Source organism: Eptesicus fuscus, chromosome 22 (assembly GCF_027574615.1).
Source record: "Eptesicus fuscus isolate TK198812 chromosome 22, DD_ASM_mEF_20220401, whole genome shotgun sequence".
Classification (NCBI taxonomy): domain Eukaryota; kingdom Metazoa; phylum Chordata; class Mammalia; order Chiroptera; family Vespertilionidae; genus Eptesicus; species Eptesicus fuscus.
Genome location: NC_072494.1, coordinates 1,319,824 through 1,338,331, shown reverse-complemented (window position 1 = coordinate 1,338,331; position 18,508 = coordinate 1,319,824). Strand labels below are relative to the sequence as shown.

General features: G+C 61.6%; 1 protein-coding gene across 1 annotated transcript in view; it reads right to left on the bottom strand.

The window, feature by feature from the left end:
* TLCD4 (TLC domain containing 4) overlaps positions 1-15,466 on the bottom strand; it is a 34,848-nt gene extending 19,382 nt beyond the window's left edge. The window contains exons 1-2 of the mRNA XM_028153956.2: positions 15,296-15,466; positions 13,407-13,594 (exon numbers count right to left, since the gene is read on the bottom strand). Coding sequence (XP_028009757.1) covers positions 13,407-13,434 — 28 coding nt within the window. The 5' untranslated portion in view covers positions 13,435-13,594; positions 15,296-15,466. The remainder of the gene's footprint in view (positions 1-13,406; positions 13,595-15,295) is intronic.
* Between the last annotated feature and the right edge of the window lie 3,042 nt (positions 15,467-18,508).

The window sequence follows — 18,508 nt, the reverse complement described above, 5'->3', positions numbered from 1 at the left end:
CCCTCTGACCTGCTGCTCTGGGACCTGCTGGGGAGGGGGCCCGGCTGCCCTCTGACCTGCTGCTCTGGGACCGGCTCTCCAGCCAGCGGGTGCTCCTTGTTCATGGCCTCTCGGCTTCGAAGGGGCGAGAACGGGTGGGAAGTTCCCTTTTCCCATCCGCCCGGCCAGCGGCCTTTCAGGACTGTGGGTCCTGCCCCCCAAAACACAAGATGAGACCCACTGACCGGTGCAGGCAGCTCCCCACCAACCGTGCTCGCCCACGCCCCCAGCCCCCCGCCCAGCCGGCTCCCCACAGCCCCGGCTTTCATCCCCTGGGCACGGCTTCGGAGACTGGGCTGTGACCGCCGACCGGCGGTGAGCTCTTCCGAGCGCAGAACAGAAACAGACCCAGACCGACCCAGAGCAGGATGCGGCCGGAGGCAGGCGAGGCCCGTGTGCCCTGGTCTCTGCATCAAAACGCACCGCGCTGTGCTGTCGCCCCAAACCGTGGGCGGCGCAGTCCACCCGGCGCCTGCCCCACAGGTCCCCTGCGCACACCCTCCCAGCATCTCCCAGGCCTGCCTCTCCCGGGGACTCACAAGCCTCGGCTCCGTAGCCCCCTGCCTGCTCCCTGCACAGACCAAGGCTCTGGGGAACAGGCTCTGGGGCCCCTCCCAGGTCTGGGAACGGTGAGCACAGCCGCCTCTCAACCAGCACCTCGGGCAGGACTCGGCCTCGGTGAGCTGCCTTCGCCTCCGTCCAGAACAAACACAGCTAAGCCGCTCTGGAAACGCCTCCGACCTTACGAAACCCACTCCCTCGGGGATGCGAGGCGTCCTGGGGGCACACCTGGTTGGTGCCGGCCTCCGGGCCGGGAAGACGCCCACCCTGGCGACCAGGTGGCCTCTCCTCGCCCACTGTCCTGTCTCCTCGCGGGGTGATGGGAAGGAGGGTCAGCACAGCCGGGTGGCCGTGCGCTGGGCGGCCTCGCTCTCCAGGGCCAGCACGCTGTCCAGCACGGCCCTCCCCCCCCCGCCCTCCCTTGTCCAGTCGCCACAGTCCCCACCCAGACAACAAAGTCACCCTCTCCCTCGACAGGACGAGCTTGTGTCCTGTTGACTTCTCCGCTGACTCCTCAGCTGAGCCGTCGGAGCGAAATGAATCCCGTCTGTGGGGGGGGCAGTCATCTGAGAAGGGGGGGCGGGGACGCCGAGGTCTGAGGTTTCTTAGGGAGCCGGCTGCTCGGCTCCTGCCCCTCCAGGGGAGGCGGCTGGGGGGCGGGGACACTGGGCTCCTCTAGAGACTGAGCAGGGGACGGGGTGGCAGGGCAGCTGGGCAAGGCCCAAAGGGCAGGGCGCACCGATGCCAGCCCCACGCAGCCCGGGCTCCCGCCCGCCCGGCACCTGGTCACTGGTTGGCCGCCCTCCGTCCCCTCCCAGGTCCCACTGGCTCCTCGCCACCCTTCGCTGGGCCAGCGCTCCGGTTCTGGGGCTGCCAGCTCCGAGGCCTCCGCTCACCTTGGGAACAGGGGGAGCCCTCTCGGATGGAGACCCCAGAAGAGGAAGGAGAGCAGCCAGCTCTTCACCCGCACCCGGGGTCAGGACCCCCCGCTTCTCTGGAGACCAGGCCGCTCCTGGGCAGCTGGCCGCTCTCATTAAAAAGAGCCAGCGCTGGGCCCTGGCCGGTGTGGCTCAGTGGACAGAGCGTCAGACTGTGCACTGAAGGGTCCCGGGTTCGATTCCCGTCGAGGGCACAGACTCGGTTGCAGGCTGCTGCCTGGCAGGGGCCCTGGTGGGGCGCGTGCAGGAGACAACCAATAGCTGTGCCTCTCTCGCATGGATGTTTCTCTCTTTCCCTCTCTTCCACTCTCTAAAAATCAGTGGGAAAAACCGTCGGGTGAGGATCAACAACAAAAGAGCCCCCTCGCTGGGCGCAGTACAGAAGCGGGGGGAGGAGAAGCACGTGTGGCCGGCACAGGGGAGCCCGCCCCCAGGCGGGGAGCAGTGCGGGGCGCAGGGAGGAGATGTGGCCGAGGTCTGCGGGTGGGAACCCCGCTCAGCACAGAGCCCCCGGCCGGCTCCCGGGCGGCTCCGGTCTCCTAGGGGGCAGCCATTCACTCCCCGGTCCGCGGGAGGAAAGACTAACCGGAGTTCTCTACTTGGCACAGCGCCCCTGAAAGAGAAGTGGGGTTCCCGCACCTCACGGCCAGCTGCTGGGGGGGGAAGCTCACTCTGACCCTGGCCCGCTGCCGTGTCACTGACACGCGCCCAGGACGCACGGTCCCAGCTCCGTGTGGGGCCGGGAGCCGGTGAAGAGGCAGCGCCCCTCCTCCTCCGCCTCCTCCCCAGCGCCCGTCACCCCAGGGGCGCGGGTGTGCTCGGCTAGGACCACGCGGCGCACGCCGACCCTTCCGTGAACTGGGGTGGCCCGCGGTCCCTGAGCGGCAGGACAGGCGGGTGTCCGATCCCATTTCCCAGCCCGGTAAACCGAGGCCCTCGCTCGGCGGGACCGACCCGCCGGGGCGCAATGGCAGCGCCGTAAACAGAACCCAAACAGAACCCGTGTCTGCCCTGACTCCGCGCGGCCCCTCCACACCCGACTCTTCAGACTCTAAACGGGACCCACCTCTGCGGTGCAGAGTCCACAGCAGTTTCCTGTGTTACAACCGGGGGAGGGGGCGCTGGAGGGGACTCTCACCCACTCGCCGCGCCTGCGCCAGCCTCCCGCGCGGCTCTCCCTGATGCCCAAAGCGCCCGCCCCGCATCTGAGACCCAGAGCGCGAGCGGGACGCGGGGCGGGGGGGAGGGGGAGGAAGAGGGGGGGACCCACCTGCGCGGCCCGCGGGCCACGATGCTGCGCACCTGCCAGAGCCACTCACTGCCCCGCGCTCAGGACGCCGGGTCTCCGGAGCCCGGACACCCCCCGCCCCCGCCCTGCGAACGCGTCACCTGTGCCACGTCCGGAGCCCCTCGCGAGTGCGCGCGGCCGCGCGAGGCGCCTGGTGCTCGGCCCGGCCCGGAGGCTGGCCCGGCCGCCTCGGCCAAGAGACGCTGGCCGGGCGGGGCGGGGCGGGAGCGGGAGTCCCCGGGCAGCGGCCTGGAGTGCGGGTCGAGTTCCCGCAGCGCCGCTCCTTAAAGGCGCCGCGGCCGCGCGCCCCGCTCCGCTCCCGGCGGCTCCGACCCGGCCCGAGTGGGCGGGGCCGACCTTCGCGCCTGGGACCCAGGCGGAGCAGGGCTCCGAGCCGCCCCACCGCAGCGGGCTGTCCCCAGTCACCCGGCGAAGGGGACCCAGCGGGCGGCGCCGGGCTGTCCGAAGCCGCCTCCGCAGCGGCCAGTACCTGGGCTCGCCACGTCACCGTCATCCCGCTCAGGTGGGGAGTTTACATTCGCCGTCCGTGCCCAGATTCTGCCCAGATGCAGCGCAGGGTTTCATCACAGAGCAGAGGGCAGCCCACGATTGATGTGACCTGGGCTCTGGCCTGGGGCCCAGGTGGTGTGGACCCCGGACAGGGGGCAGGGGCAGGGGCGCGGGTGCCACCCCCGCGGTCTCTCCTCGCGGCAAACACCCCGGAGCGCACTCTCCCTCCCCACCCCACCCCCACCCCCCAGTCCCGAGAGGCGGCTGGGCATTCCGGTGCCAGCTCGGAATTCCAAGCTGCCAGGGCAGGGAGTTTGCCATTCACGTCGCTCTCCTGACCTGCGAAATGCGCGCTCCAACACTCCAGCGTCCGGATCAACAGATGGGGCTGCTTTGAATAAAGCAAAACAGGGAAGAGGCGCTCGGGCTGGGCCGGGTCGCTGACACACTACAAGCCCTTCTTTGCAGGAGGCAGGGTCTGGGTAGGTGATTACTGCGTAAGCCCCGCACTGGCAGGACAGCCGTGTGTGGGAAACGCCTGTCCAGGCGGCTGACCCGTGTACCGCGCGCGCACAGGCGTGCACACAAACGCACCCACTTTCACTCACGCGCCTCACGGGGCCCAGGTCCTTCCTCTGTAAAACGGGGGTGCGGATGCCCTTACCCCTGCAGACCCAGTGGGGAAACGCACCTCAGGCTGACTCAGAAAAGACCTGCCCACCCTGCGAACAGCGGCCTGCACTCAGCAGGGAGGCCTCCCAGCGCTCGGCCCTCTTCTCCCGGGGATCCTCGGGGCAACCGTGTCCTTGGACCAAGACCTGTCCCGGCCCTGGCCGGTTTGGCTCAGCGGACAGAGCGTCGGCCTGTGGACTGAAGGGTCCAGGGTTCGATTCCGGTCAAGGGCACATGCCTGGGTTGCTGGCTGGATCCCCAGTGGGGGGTGTGCACGAGGCAGCCAATCAATGATGCTCTCTCATCATTGATGTTTCTCTCTCCCTCTCCCTTCCTCTCTGAAATCAGTAATAATTGTTTTAAAATTTAAAAAAAACACACACACCTATCCCATCAGAGTTGCTTCACTGTGGTCCGGCCCACACCTGCCTCACGCACTCACGCAGCCGCTTCGTCGCTCTCCGTGGGCCCGGAGGCTGGGCGCAGGCGTCCTGCACCGGAGGGGTCAGCCCTGCAGGTCACGTGGCGAGTGTGACCTCGGGACTCTGCCTCCTCCAGACTCGCCCGTGCTTCCCCGGGGCCGTGCTTCCCCGGGCCGGACAGCTGTCCTGCTTTTCCTGATTGCACCATCGTTATCTCTGCTATGCACATCCTCTAGCACCCACCGCAGCGGCCAAGGCCAAGGCCGCCCACGGAACCCCCGCTCTCCTCCTTCCCGCTGGGCCCTACAAATGCATCAAGTCCTCCGATTACGGAGCACGTGAGCGAGTTCACCGAGGAACAGGACAGGCCTGCGGGAGAGGGGAGGGATTTGCTAATAGGAGCTGAATGTTGACACTTGTAAATCCATCGAAACTCAGTGACCTCAGGAGGTAGAAGGATACATCCACTGCCCTTTCTCCTCCACGTTTTAAGGCAGCTTAATTTCTTTCAAAGTATCCGTTTCATTATTCACATTTTTAAATCTTTAATTATTCTTAACTTCCTTCTTCCCAACACTCCCTTCCCGATTTAAGTGGGAGGCATCAACGTGAACTGCACTTTTGCTATTTTTTGTTCTTGAAACCAGTTCTAAGAAACAGGTCACAGAAAATGAAATTACTCATCCACACTTAAAAAGAGAAAAAAAAGCATACAAAAATTCTTTTGAGGCAAGTCCTTCTGATAAGCGTGTGTTTCCACAAGTTCCTGAACTTCTCAACAGAGCCAGTCGTTGGGAACACAGAGACCCAGGGGCGCTTCGTCCTAAAAGAACAGGAGGGTGAACGCGGACGCGCTCGCTCCGGAGGCTGCCTCGGTTCTCGTCTGGGTGGCGGTGGCATCAGAATGGCCTGGCGTGTTGGTGAGAAAGGGCGATTTAGTGAAAACTGTGTGACCCAAGCAGTCCTGTCAGAGTAGCAGGAGTTTCTGGTAAGGTTCTCTGAGTATTTAAAAGCTCTGTCATTTGTTTTTCAATAAGAGACTGTTTCAGTATATTAACAGTGGTTTATCTCTGGGCGGGTAAAAGTCTATGTCAGGGGTCCTCAAACTTTTTAAACAGGGGGCCAGTTCACTGTCCCTCAGACCGTTGGGAGGGCCGGACTATAGTTTAAAAAAAAACTATGAACAAATTCCTGTGCACACTGCACAGATCTTATTTTGAAGTAAAAAAACAAAACGGCAGAAACGCCCACCTGTGGCCCACGGGCCGTGGTGTGAGGACGCCTGGTCTATGTCTTTTGGTTCTTTTTGCTTATCTTATTTTATGTGATTTTCTTTCCTATCATATATTATAAATTATTTTAAAACTAGAGGCCCGGTGCACAAAATTCGTAAACAGGGGGAGGGGGGGTGTCCCTCAGCCCAGCCTGCACCCTCTCCAATCTGGGATCCCCTCGAGGGATGTCCGACTGCCCTCTCACAATCCAGGACTGCCGGCTCCGAACTGCTCGCCTGCCTGCCTTCCTGATTGCCTCTAACCGCTTCTGCCTGCCAGTCTGATCACCCCCTAACCACTACCTTGCCAGCCTGATTGATGCCTAACTGCTACCCTGCCAGCTTGATTGCCCCTAACTGCCCTCCCCTGCAGGCCTGGTCACCCCTAACTGCCCTCCTCTGCAGGCCTGGTCACCCCTAACTGCCCTCCTCTGCAGGTCTGATCCCTCCCAACTGCCCTCGCCTGCTGGCCATCTTGTGGCAGCTATCTTGTGTCCACATGGGGCAGTCATCTTTGATCACATGGGGGCAGCCATCTTGTGTGTTGGAGTGACGGTCAATTTGCATTTTACTCTTTTATTGGATAGGATTACAATTAATCTAAATCATTATAAAGTAATGTAAATTATAAAAATATGAATTATTTTTATTTTTACACTAGAGGCCCAGTGAATGAAATTCGTGCACTTGGGGTGGGGTCCCTCAGCCCGGCCTGTGCCCTCTCCCAGTCCGGGAGCCCGCGGGGAGCGGGCCTAAGCCGTCAGTTGGACATCCTTAGCACTGCCCCGGAGGCGCGAGAGGCTCCCACCACCACTGCTGCACTCGCCAGCCGTGAGCCCGGCTTCTGGCTGAGCGGCGCTCTCCCTGAGGGAGCGCACTGACCACCAGGGGCAGCTCCTGCGTTGCGTGTCTGCCCCCTGTGGTCAGTGCACGTCATAGCAACCAGTTGTTCTGCCATTAGGTCAATTTGCATATTAGCCTTTTATTATATAGGATTTGACCTTAGCCAAAAGGCTGAGAAGCAATAAATTTTTAGTTTTAATTAAAGGAATACACATAAGTGAAAAATTCAAATGGGCATATGAACTATCCTAAAAATAGCTAAAAAGAAAAAAATAGATGGCATTATTTTTTTCTTCACATACAAACATCTTATCTCCCGTCTATGTCCCAATCGACTTGGTCTCCCGATGCCACTGGACTATGGTTCATGCAGTCGAGTTACTATCGTCACCCGCTCCGCTAAGCCAGGCCCCTCGCTCTCTGCGGTCCCTGCCTCCCACGCTCTGTGGGAAGTGAGCCGCATCAAGAATGACACCTTTCGCCGAAACCGGTGTGGCTCAGTGGATAGAGCGTCGGTCTGCGGACTGGAAGGTCCCAGGTTCGATTCCGGTCAAGGGCATGTACCTTGGTTGCGGGCACATCCCCCGGTGGGGGATGTGCAGGAGGCAGCTGGTCAATGTCTCTCTCTCATCGATGTTTCTAGCTCTCTATCCCTCTCCCTTCCTCTCTGTGAAAAATCAATAAAATATATTTAAAAAAAAAAAAAGAATGACACCTTTCTGTATAGAAGACGCGCATGCTGCCTTCGGACCTCCCACATAAGGCCCGGGTTCTTTGCACTTTAGTAAACATAAAACATTTTTGGCCCTGGCCGGTTTGGCTCAGTACGTGGAGCGTCAGCCTGCAGACGGAAGGGTCCCGGGTTGATTCCAGTCAAGGGCATGTACCTTGGTTGCAGGCTCCGGGCCCCGGTCGGGGCATCTGGGCGGCTAGCAATTGATCATCCATGTTTCTCTCTCTGTGTCTCTCCCCCTCCCTTCCACTCTCTCTAAAAATCAGTGGGGAAAATATCCTTGGGTGAGGATTAAAAAATAAAAATAAAACGTGTGCCCTCCAATAGGTGGCAAGTTTTGAAAAATTGCCGTCTCTTTTCAAACTCATTGTTATATTTTGCAACGTGCAATAGACAGAAATAAGCGATGCATCAGGTATCAACGGCAGGCCATCCCGAGCGCCGGATGCAGCCCGCCGTGTCCCGCTCTGTCCTGCCCGGGGGCCAGCGTCCCCGGCGGGCACTCCACCCACCCGCCAGCCACTTAGTCCCAGTGATCAGATGGACTGCTGAGGCGTCGCGGTGCCTGGGTACAATGGCCCGTGTCTTATTAATAAGGTCTCACTCCCCGCCTTCCTCCCCTCACACAGGCCGTGTACCACCTCACGTCGTCACGAGAAGGGCGAGCCCAGACCGGGAGGTATTTTGAGAGAGATGGCGTCCCATCACCTTTGTTACGGCCTATCGCGTCACCGTTACAGCTGTCCTGTTTCGGACCTCTCACTGTGCCTCATTTACAAGTTAAATGTTATCACAGGCTTGTGCATACAGGGAAACACTTCGTATGTATAGGGTTCGGTACTGTCTGTGGTTTCCGGTATCTGCTGGGGGGTTTTAACGTCCCCCCCCCCCCCGATGAAGGGGGGCTGCTATAGAACCAAGGTCCAAAACCACGTCTCCTAAGTAATTTAGGGTTCGGTAGGTCGGCCCTTCTTTGGCGTGGAATGGCCAGGACCACGATAACAGCAGGCTTTACCTCGGGAATCAATATGAAAACACAGGCGCTCACCGACATCCTGTGATTGCGCCATCGCCCTGCGCCCAGAACTCACCCTTCCACTACTTTCCATAGGATGACTGTCTCCCCGAGTTCCACGGTTTCCCCAACGTCGCCCCAGACGACAGAGTCCTGAGGAGCTGACTGGCTCCCCGCCTCCGCGCCCCCCTCTCCGCCCTCCACGGGGTGAGCGAGCGTCTCTGCTGCTTCCACTCCTCGAAGTGCCACCGTCTGACCAGTCCTTTCAAGGAAACACCCCCGTCTCCAGGCCACAGCTGGAGGCATCGTCCCGCCCGCCCTGCGCTCCAGTTTCTCAGCGACGCACCTGACCCCTCGGGGGAGTCTCCGCTGTAACTCTGACCTCCGCCTTCGGCACCTGGCCTGGGTTCCACCCACTCAGCTGGCAGCCTCGCCCATTGGGGCCGGGACCCAGCGCGGCTGGAGCTGCGCTCCCTATTCCTCCCCCCCACGGAGGCGCAGTGACGGCAACACCACTCACACCAACTCTCTCTCCTGAGCTCCAAACCGTAACCCGACCGCCCCGGTGTGTCCCCAGGTTCCTGAGACGTGGTCAGACTTAGCCCACTGCCTGATGCACCCTGTCTCCGCTTTCTCCGTCATGGGGTCACCCAGCCCCCCGACCCGGAAGCCTCCATCTCCTGCACACCTCCCGCCCGCCTCGCCCTCTGCGTCCGGTGGGGACGGGATTCCGTCGCTCCTGCTCCCTCGTGGGCCTCCTCTCCCGCCCCGTCCACTCCCCAGGTTCAGGCCCAGGGACCTCCTTCAGCCTCCGACGTCTCTCCAGCAACTCATAGTCTGACACGCAACCTGCCGGGACCATAACCACCCCCCACTTCTCCCGTCTCGGCACCACCGTCCACACGCCGCCGCCCGGTCAGCGCTCGGTGATTCAAGGAGGGACTTCGAGGCCTGGGGATCAGTTTCTCCCTGATCAGTTTCACGCACTGACCGCCTCTCCGGCCTCCCGTGGCTGAGGCCTCCCGTCACGGCGGCTGTGTGCTCTGCGCCGCCCGCACGCACGCCTTCCAGCTCAGACCACCTTTCCGGCCGCTCCCACTGGCCCTCTCACACTCTTCTCCCTCCGGCTACGCCCGCCACCATCACTCCCCTCCTTCTCCCCCCACACCCCCGTACCCCGCCTCCTGCTTCTGCTCCAGCTGCTCCCCAGCCCGGGTGTCGTTCCTGCACACGTTCCCCCTCAAAGCGCCCCTAGTTGTAAGGCCCGTGTTCTCCCGAGTGGCAGGTGTCTCTCCTCTGGAACCGAGGTTGCCACCTGCTTTGTGCAAGTCTTTTCTTCCTCCTACTAAACAACTCGCACCAGGCCCTGGCCGGTGTGGCTCAGTGGATAGAGCGTCGGCCGAGGCCTGAAGGGTCCCAGGTTCAATTCCGGTCAAGGGCACAGGCCCGGGTTGCGGGCTCCATCCCCAGTGGGGGGCGTGCAGGAGGCAGCTGATCCATGATTCTCTCTCCTCATGGATGTTTCCATCTCTCTCTCCCTCACCCTTCCTCTCTGAATTCAATGAAAATATCTTTTAAAAATAAATAAGAAAATAAGTAACCACCATTGTCTGATCTGACGGAGAGGAGAGTCCCTGAGGCTTAGCGAAATCAACCGCCCCAAACGACACCCCAGCCCGTGCACAGCCCCGGGGCGCCTTCCCAGACAGGGAGCGTCACCCACTTCGCCAACAGGAGTCAGAACCGGGGAGCGTGGGGGAGCGTGGGGGAGCGTGGGGGAGCGTGGGGGAGCGTGGCCAGTCCCCGGGAACCGAAACATCCCGAACTCGATACGCATTGTGGGAACAGAAACAGCAGGCGAGGCCACGGAAGCAGGCAGGGGCATGAAAACACAGGGTGCCAAGCCAAACACTGGTGCCCGTGAGGACAATGAAGGGTTTAGCAAGAGAAGGAGATCAAAGGGGAGGAACGCTGGCCTCGCTGAGATCAAGAGCCGCGAGTGAGGCAACCTGCCCCTTACGCAGCGGCCGGAGCCGTCAAACAGGGACGATGAGGCCGCGAGGCTGCAGGAAAGGGGCAGGCGCCCACAAACACACTGGGCCCCTAGCCGGTATGGCCCAGCGGATAGAGCGTCGGCCTGCAGACCGAAGGGTCCCGGGTTCGATTCTGGTCAAGGGTCCCGGGTTCGATTCTGGTTGCAGGCTCCTCCTCGGCCCGGGGCCTTCATTGGGGCACGTGCAGGAGGCAGCCCATCGATGTGTTTCTCTCACATCGATGTTTCTCGGTCTCTCCCTCTCCCTTCCACTCTCCCTAAGAATCAGTGGGACAACGTCCTCGGGTGAGGACTAACGACGAGGAAAACAGCCAGTCCCCGGGGCAGAGAAGGTGGTCCCGGGAACGCGGATCAAACGTTTCTGTGGCCCCACTGTGCGCCTAACACCGCAGCACGTGCTCATACATGGAAGTAGCTGAGACACGCTCTCCGTTCCTTATCGAGACGCGGCCTCCTCTCTCTGCAGCCTCACCCCGCGCGGGCTGACGCTTGCCCTGCCCTGTGGACGTGACCGTGGTTTCCCCGCGCCCCCTGCCCCCCCTGCCCCCCCAGCCCCCCCTGCCCTTGGACCACTTCCTTTCCGGGGGAACCCGATGACTCCTTGTCTGATCCAAACCCACCCTCAGGACCCCACCCCGGTTCCAGCACGCCCCCTGACAGCCGGTTCTAGAACTCTCCTCGGAGGAGGACAGAGCCTGGGGGCGTTATGAGCAGCCGGTGTGCTTGAGAGCAGGGTCAGCAAGAAGCGGGCGTGAGAGGCGGTTGTACATGAGCAGTTCCCCTGCGAGCGTGAGGGAGGTGGTGGGGGAGAGAACAGAGAGGAGAGAGGAGGGACAGGAGGCAGAGCGCCTGGATCGCACACCTCCATACTGTTAATTTAAAAAATATATATTTGTATTGATTTCAGAGAGGAAGGAGAGAGAGAGAGAGAGAGAGAGAGAGAGAGAAACATCAATGATGACAGAGAATCACAGATTGGCTGCCTCCTGCACGCCCCCTACTGGGGGTCGAGCCTGCAACCTGGGCAGGTGCCCTGACCAGGAATGAACCGTGACCTCCTGGTTCATAGGTCAACACTCAACCACTGAGCCACGCCGGCCGGGCCCTCCATCCTGTTTAAAGGGTACAACTCCCCTCGTGTCGTTCAGCAAGCCTCCCGCTCCCCTGACCCTCCCTCAGTGCACACGGAGGGGAGTGAGGCTGTACCGACGAGAGGAGGCCAGGGATCCGGAGTCGGGAAGATCAACCGGAATGGGGGGGGGGGGGGGGGGGGTCAGGCAGCAGAGTGGAGACAGCACCACCAGAACCAGGACGCAGCCAGAACCCGGGCCCACGGCGCAGCACCCTGGCAATGCCCAGCCCCGCAGCGGGCGGCGGGCGGGATGCTGAGGAGGCGGCCACCCCTGCGGTTGTGTAATGGGGCCTGAGAAACAGTCTCTCTGGATAAACTCAAGCTCGTGATCCCCACCCACACCTGCGCCCGGTGCCTCAGGCCCTCCATGTGGCACCAGCTCCCAACTCCATCGACCTCGGCTGGTCTCGCCGAGGCCACGCGCCAGCTCGGCTGCAACCCCCCCCCCACACCCCCCCCCCCCCTCCCGCAGGCCCCCCGGGGGAGGGGGGAAAGCGCCTCAGGCCCTGCGGGCAGGTGGCCGCTGCAGGCTCTCTGCGAGAGGAGGGGCCTGGCTGGGTTCCAGGAAAACTTCAGGTACAAAATCAGCGCCGGCCGGGCGTCCACGCCACAGGCTCTGCCTAACGCCTCTCCCTGTGTGAGCACTGCGGCGGCTTCCCACCGCCCGGGATGAAGTCCCAGCTCCTCAGCGAGGGAACAGGCTGCACCCGCAGCCTCCTCTCCGGCGTGCCTGGCTCCTCGCTCCGTTTTCAGCATCACTCACTCCTTTCCGTTCCTGGTTCTCTGCCTCCCAGGCATTCACATGGGCCTGTGGGGAAGGCTGCCTGGGGGGGGGGGGGGGGGGCAGACCTCCCGGCCCCTGGAGCTGCAAGCCGTCAGGGAAGGGTCTGCTGGCGTTGGTAGGAACAAGCCGGGCGGCAGGAACTCAGCGCTCAGACACCCAGGCCCCCTTTGGCGGCATAGTGTAGGGGACCCAGTGTCCTCCGGACGGGGTCATCCTACGCACAGCCCGTGTCCCTCAACCCGACCCCTGCAGGGCTGGGGGCCACGCCTCCTCCTACACTGAGGGTCGCCCCTGTGCCTGGCCGCAGGGTCAGGTGGCCAGCGGTCAGCATCTGGGAGGGAGCGTTGCTCTGTGCCCCAGAAGCCTTCGGTGGCGTGAGAGCGGCCGTGAGTGGAAAACACCCTGGCTGGGGGGGGAAAGGCCCAGCGCCGCACTGAGCCGGCGGGCAGAGGTCTCATGGATCTCCCTTATTGTTAATGGGGAGCCTGGAGCTTCCGGGCTCAGGATAGAGACACGGGGAAGGTGGTGGCCAAAGGCTCGGGAGGAGAGGCCACGCTGGAGGGAGGAATGGGCCACAGAGGCCGTGCGGGGTCACAGCACATCTCTAAGGTGAGCGCCGCCTCCTCCCGTCCCCGGGGCATGTGAATCCAGCGTTTCCAAGAGCTGACTTTCCTGGCTGGCGTTTCCCTCACCCACACGGTGACAGCCGGCACGGGCCACGGGCTCCGAGACGGAGTCGGGGCTGCTACGGGCAGCCGGAGACTCTGGCGGAAACGCCCGTCCACCGGGAAGTGGACAAATGGAGGAAGGACGCCCGGCCGGCGGGGCTCAGGGCTGAGCGGCGACCTGTGAACCAGGAGGTCAGGGTTCGATCCCTGGTCGGGGCACAGGCCCGGGTTGCGGGCTCCATCCCCAGTGTGGGGCGTGCAGGAGGCAGCCGGTCCATGATTCCCTCTCATCAGGGATGTTTCTCTCTCTCCCTCTCCCTTCCTCTCTGAAATCCATACAAACATATTTTAAAAACAGAAACGAACAGAGGGCACCCCGTGCTGGCGAAAGACGAGCAGGATGTTACCCAAGGGACGGGGGCGCGGAGAGAAGCGCCCGCTGCCGTAGGGCGACCCCCGGAGGCGCGACACTGACCTTGAGGGGGCCCGTCCGTGCGCTCCATGGGCTCAGCCCTGGGTCTCGCTGTGCTCTCCGCCCGAGGCGCCTTCGTCCCCGAGTGACATCCCCGGGGCCCCGAGCCACGCGAGGGCCACGGCAGCCACAGCGAGTCCGGTCACGGCGCCAGCGAGGGGGTCAGCGCGGCAGAGCCTCGGGCTCCTCACCTACAGGGTGGGACAAGGAGAGCGCCGAGGTCACCGGGGGGTCAGGAGAGGTGCCTCCGGGGGGCGGGCGGTGGGTGCTGCCGGGCACGGGAGGGCCGCGGGGTTTGCGTCCAAGTCGAGGGTAGTGTCTGGTCAGAGAAGAGTGAAAACACAACGTGCGTGTTCCTCTCTTTTTTAAATTATATTTTTATTGACCTCCTGGTTCTCAAGTCAATGCCCATCCCCTGAGCACGCCGGCCAGGCCCCAACTGTGAGTCTGTGGACACAAAGCCGTGGCGGCTGGAAAGGGCGTGCGGCTCGGAGTAAGAAGGGGCGGAGGCGCGACGGGGAGAAATGCGGCTGGGCCGCTGCGGCGGGGCTGTGGGCAGGGCGGGCCGGTGAGCACAAAGTCACTCCCGGTTCCCAGCGGAGCCCTGCTGGGGGGGAGTGGGATTGTCCCCGCCGCGTTCTAGGTCTAAAGGGAAAGGCAGCACCGCCGTGCAGGAGCGGCGTCAGGAGCGAGGTGACGGGGGATGGCACGCGCCACGATCCACTGGGAACGTGTCTTAATATGAGGCCTGAACGCCTTGTCGAACGTGAAGCCGATAAGGCAGGTGTGGCTCACAGGCCTGAGGGCTCTGGGAACAGTCTGGAAGGGTGGGTCTGAGACACATGGGCACGGAGGGAGAGAATGCGTGTCTGACAACGTCACTGTCATCGGTCGTAAGCACGGCTTGAGTCAGGAGCCCTGGCCAGGCGGCTCGGTTGGCTGGAGCATCGTCCCGGGCACCAAAACGCTGCAGGTTCGAGTCCCAGTCAGGGCACATGCCTAGGTTGCGGGTTCGATCCCTCTGTACAGGAGGCAACCGATGGATGATGTGTCTCTCTCACATCAATGTTTTTCCCTCTCTCTCTCTTTCCCTCTCTCTCTCTTTCCCTCTCTCTCTTTCCCTCTCTCTAGAGTCGGTGCAATATATCCTCGGGTGAGGATAAAGAAAGAGCCGTATATATGTACACAGACACACACATACATTCGTCTGTCTGTACCGCTAATCTGGCGCCCTTGTACTTGGAGAAAAAGCTAGAAAACAGAAAAGCTATTCTTGACTGGCATGTGAAAAGCCACTTTTTCAAAATCCTTTTCCTCCCGCTTGGTTTGAGCTTCCTAAGTGAGAAGTGAGCACAGCGCCGCTCACACCCCGCCTTGCTTCCTGTGCACGTGTGGCCTGGCCGCCGCGGACACATCTGTGAACACTTCCGATGGCTCCGGAAGACGGAACAGAAACCTGGCTGAGAACCGCCTCCCATTCCCGGCTTGTGACCCCGAGCAAATGCCACGACCTCCCGACCCCGGATGCCCTCGTTTACAAGACGCGGCCACTGACGCTGCCTCGCGGGCTGCCGTCAGAACCGGGCCACGCACGGATGTCCCGAGGGCCTGCGCAGAGCGAGCTCCCAGTGAACGCCCACGGAGCGTCGAGCAACCGCCTGGCCTGCGGGGCAGCGTCCCAGAGCGGGAAGGGGCCGGTCCGGGGAAAGGCCGCGGCGTAAACGCCCACTAGCACATCTGACCAGGAGAGAAGTCTTGGCAGCCACCAGGGTGACCGTCTGTCCCCGCCGACCCGACCCTGCAGACCCCCAGCGGACAGCATGCAGCCAGCGGACCCAGGGCCACATCCCGTCTCGGGCCCCGGCCGCGACTCCCTCCCAGGCCGCCCCTACCGTGTCCTGGGCCAGCTCAGCGCCGATCACGGAGGCCTCCCTGGCGCTCAGAGGCCTTCACCCGCCCCTGGCTGCCCTCGTGACGATGGAAGGCGGCCGGGCTCCGGCGGGAAGGGGCCAGTGGCCAGGGTCCCCAGCGGCCCGGCCTCCGGGGCAGCCCATGCAGGCGGGTGGGTGCTTCCCCCAGGGGCCCTGCAGGAGCCTGCGGCTCCCACAGGCAGCCTCATTGTTAAGTCACTGCCGGGTGGCAGCTGTGGCTGCCTCACCCTGCACCCAGGGCTGGGCCAGTGCGTGCCCGAGGTGCTGGTGGGACTGGGCGGAAACGGGTCACCCCTATCACTTCAGTCCCCACGCACCTCCGGGTAGCCATCACCCTCCTGGTCCTTAGCTCTGCAGGTCCCCCCATCTGACCCACTCCCAGCCCTCACCACCCTTCAAACCCTCTCACCGCACCCTCCGGACCTCCCTGTCCGTGACCTCCAGTCCACCTCCCTCCTCCCTGCAGGCTCAACTTTCTTGTCAGGAACACGGAACATCCTGACTCTCGCCTTAATCCAAATAACCCAGGACTGCTCACAGGCCTGCTGTTCCACCCTGTTGATTCTCTGCATCTACTGGCACCCTCCTGGTGCCTGGTCACCCCCGTCCTCCAGCTGCACGCCGCCTGGTCACGCGGATCCCCCTGCACACAGGCAGTGGCGGTGGCCAGGGGACGGGGCAACCAGGAACGCAAGGCCTAGAGCCTAGTGATGTGTGATATGCCTGGCCTGGGCACTGCCTGAGTGGGTTCACCCAGCCACCTCACACACATGCTCCCCACAGCAATCCACACTCTGATTTGCCTACTCATCCGTCACCTCCCTCCCCGCTCCTCCGACTTCCTCCTCTCCAAGAGGGCGCCCCTTCTGTGCAGCACCCACCCTCCAGCGCAGGGCCAGGGACGACAGGTGAGTTGTTGGTCATGTCATCCTCCACCCTAACCCCAGCCAGCTCGAGGTCACATTCCCTTACGAACAGGGGACACCAATAATGCCCGAAGGACAGAAAGACAGTCTGCTGTGAGGGCTTCTGGAAAAGGCCTCCCTCGCCCTTCGGAAAAGAACCAGTGACAAGATGGCCTCCCTTTTGGCTCTGGAGACCGCCTTGTCTGGACGCAGGTTCTGAGACCGCTCCCATCTTCCCGGAAGGAAGCGGGGCGAGTGTTTCCGTTGAAGCCACGGCTGGGAACGGCAGAGCGGGCCGACGGAAGAAAACCGCATCCCGAGTTCTACGGCTAAGTTGGTTTTCATACTGTGTCCGGGGCCCTGCCTCTGCGCTTCCGGCGATGGGTTTGGAAGCCCAGGGGATTCTGAATGATCAAATCTCAGGGGCTCGAGCCTCAAAGCCCACAACTATACACTTTCTCCACCCCTAACGCATCTTGGGGAAATCCTTTCGATGTTATAGAATCCACCTCTGTCTGTAGAGAGGGGAGTATTTGCCTGAAGGCCTGAGGTGAGGATGTAGGGTTGAGGGTTAATGATGGAAGACTGAATTGGGCTGCTGGAAACGATGCTCCTTATCTCACCTCCAGGTTTATCGGAGACAAGGGACACTTGGGGTGAAGGGGCTCCTGCGATCTTTGTTCCATTGCTGCAATGTGGGTTAACCAGACATGAAGATAAGCCCAAGTGGGACGGGGGAGGTGCCGCTGGCTTTGTGTTAAGATTAACTGAATATTAATTGCAGGTCGATGCCTTCTCTATCGGGCTACCGGGAGCCACTGAGCTTCCACTCCTCTCAGGAGCGTGGCTTACTTGACTTGATCACCCTCATGTGATTACTGTGGTCACATGGTTTGAGATCTGTGGAAATGCCTAGAAAAGCTAAAAGCAATCGTGCTGAGAAAGAGGAGATTTAGACTGCTGACCCGGAGAAGGCATGTAACCCTGCCAAGGACTCCTTGGGCCCAAATTCGACATCAGAGTCTAGCGGCCGCTGTTTGCAAAGGCCTTCCAGGCAGGATGCACACGGGAGGAAAAGGCGTGGACTGAGCGGCCAGCCTCCTACACTGTCCTGCCAGCTGAGCCCACCTTATAAAGGAGTGCCTGGGCTTCCACCAATGGGCTGAGACCTGCCCCAGACGATCAGAGCTGAACAACTTTATCTGTACTAGAGGCCCGGTGCATGAAACTTGTGCACTGGGGGGGGGGGGTGTCACCTCAGCACAGCCTGCACCCTCTTGCAGTCCTGGAGCCCGTGATTGATAGCCCCACAGAGGGAGGCCCCGCCCACCTGCTGCAGTGCCCTGGCTGGTGGCCTGGGCCTCCCTCTTTGGGACAATCACGAGCCCCCCCACTTCTACCCCACCATGGATTGCCCTGCTGGCCGGTGGCCTGGGCCTCCCTCTGCAGGGCGATTGAGGGGCGATGGCAGGACCCCCCAACCAATTGCACCCGCCTTGGCTGGCCTGGTACCAGTGCCTGTCATAGCGTGGTGGTTGTTCTGCTGTTCGGCCCATCGGTCTATTTGCATATTACGTTTTTATTATTATAGATTTGCATCTTTACTGAGCAGACCAATCAGAGCGGCTCCATAACAACCAATCAGGACCCATGATCCCAACCAATCGGGACAGTACTAACTTGACCAATCAGGCTGTGCAAATTTGAGTTCCTCATTTGCATTAAGGTGGACCAATCAGCAACCAGGGCAGTACTTTATGAAAGGCAGCCTCCCCTTTGCCTCCGGTAGCACACTTATGGTGGCCATTGGAGGCTGTTTCCCCGGTTTGCAAGCTGTTTACCTGAATAAAGTCTCTCCTTTTTACTGCACCCAGACTGGGGACTCCTGTTAGCATTGGGGTGATGTCAGGAGGAGGGCCCTGAATCCTTTGTACCAAAGTACCTTTCACTGGCGAACACTTCCAGTAAATGCCTGCATGTGCAACAGAAACACTTCCCCTGGCATTTAAAAACGAAAAGCAAAAGCGTTGTGTGCCACTGGGGCCCACGTGGGCTTCACTAAGTTGATGGAGCTGGAACCCCTGGCTAACTCCGGAGTTCCCAGGCCTTCAGGGCACGCAGGTGGCCTGACCTCACCATGGGCGGAAATGCAACTTCTCCGGCGCTTAACTTCCGGAATGAGAGCTTCCGCTCTGGCGGTGGCCACGCCGCATCCACAGACCTCAGAGGACGGACTTCCGCTTCCGGCCCGGAGCCCCGCCCAGCATGA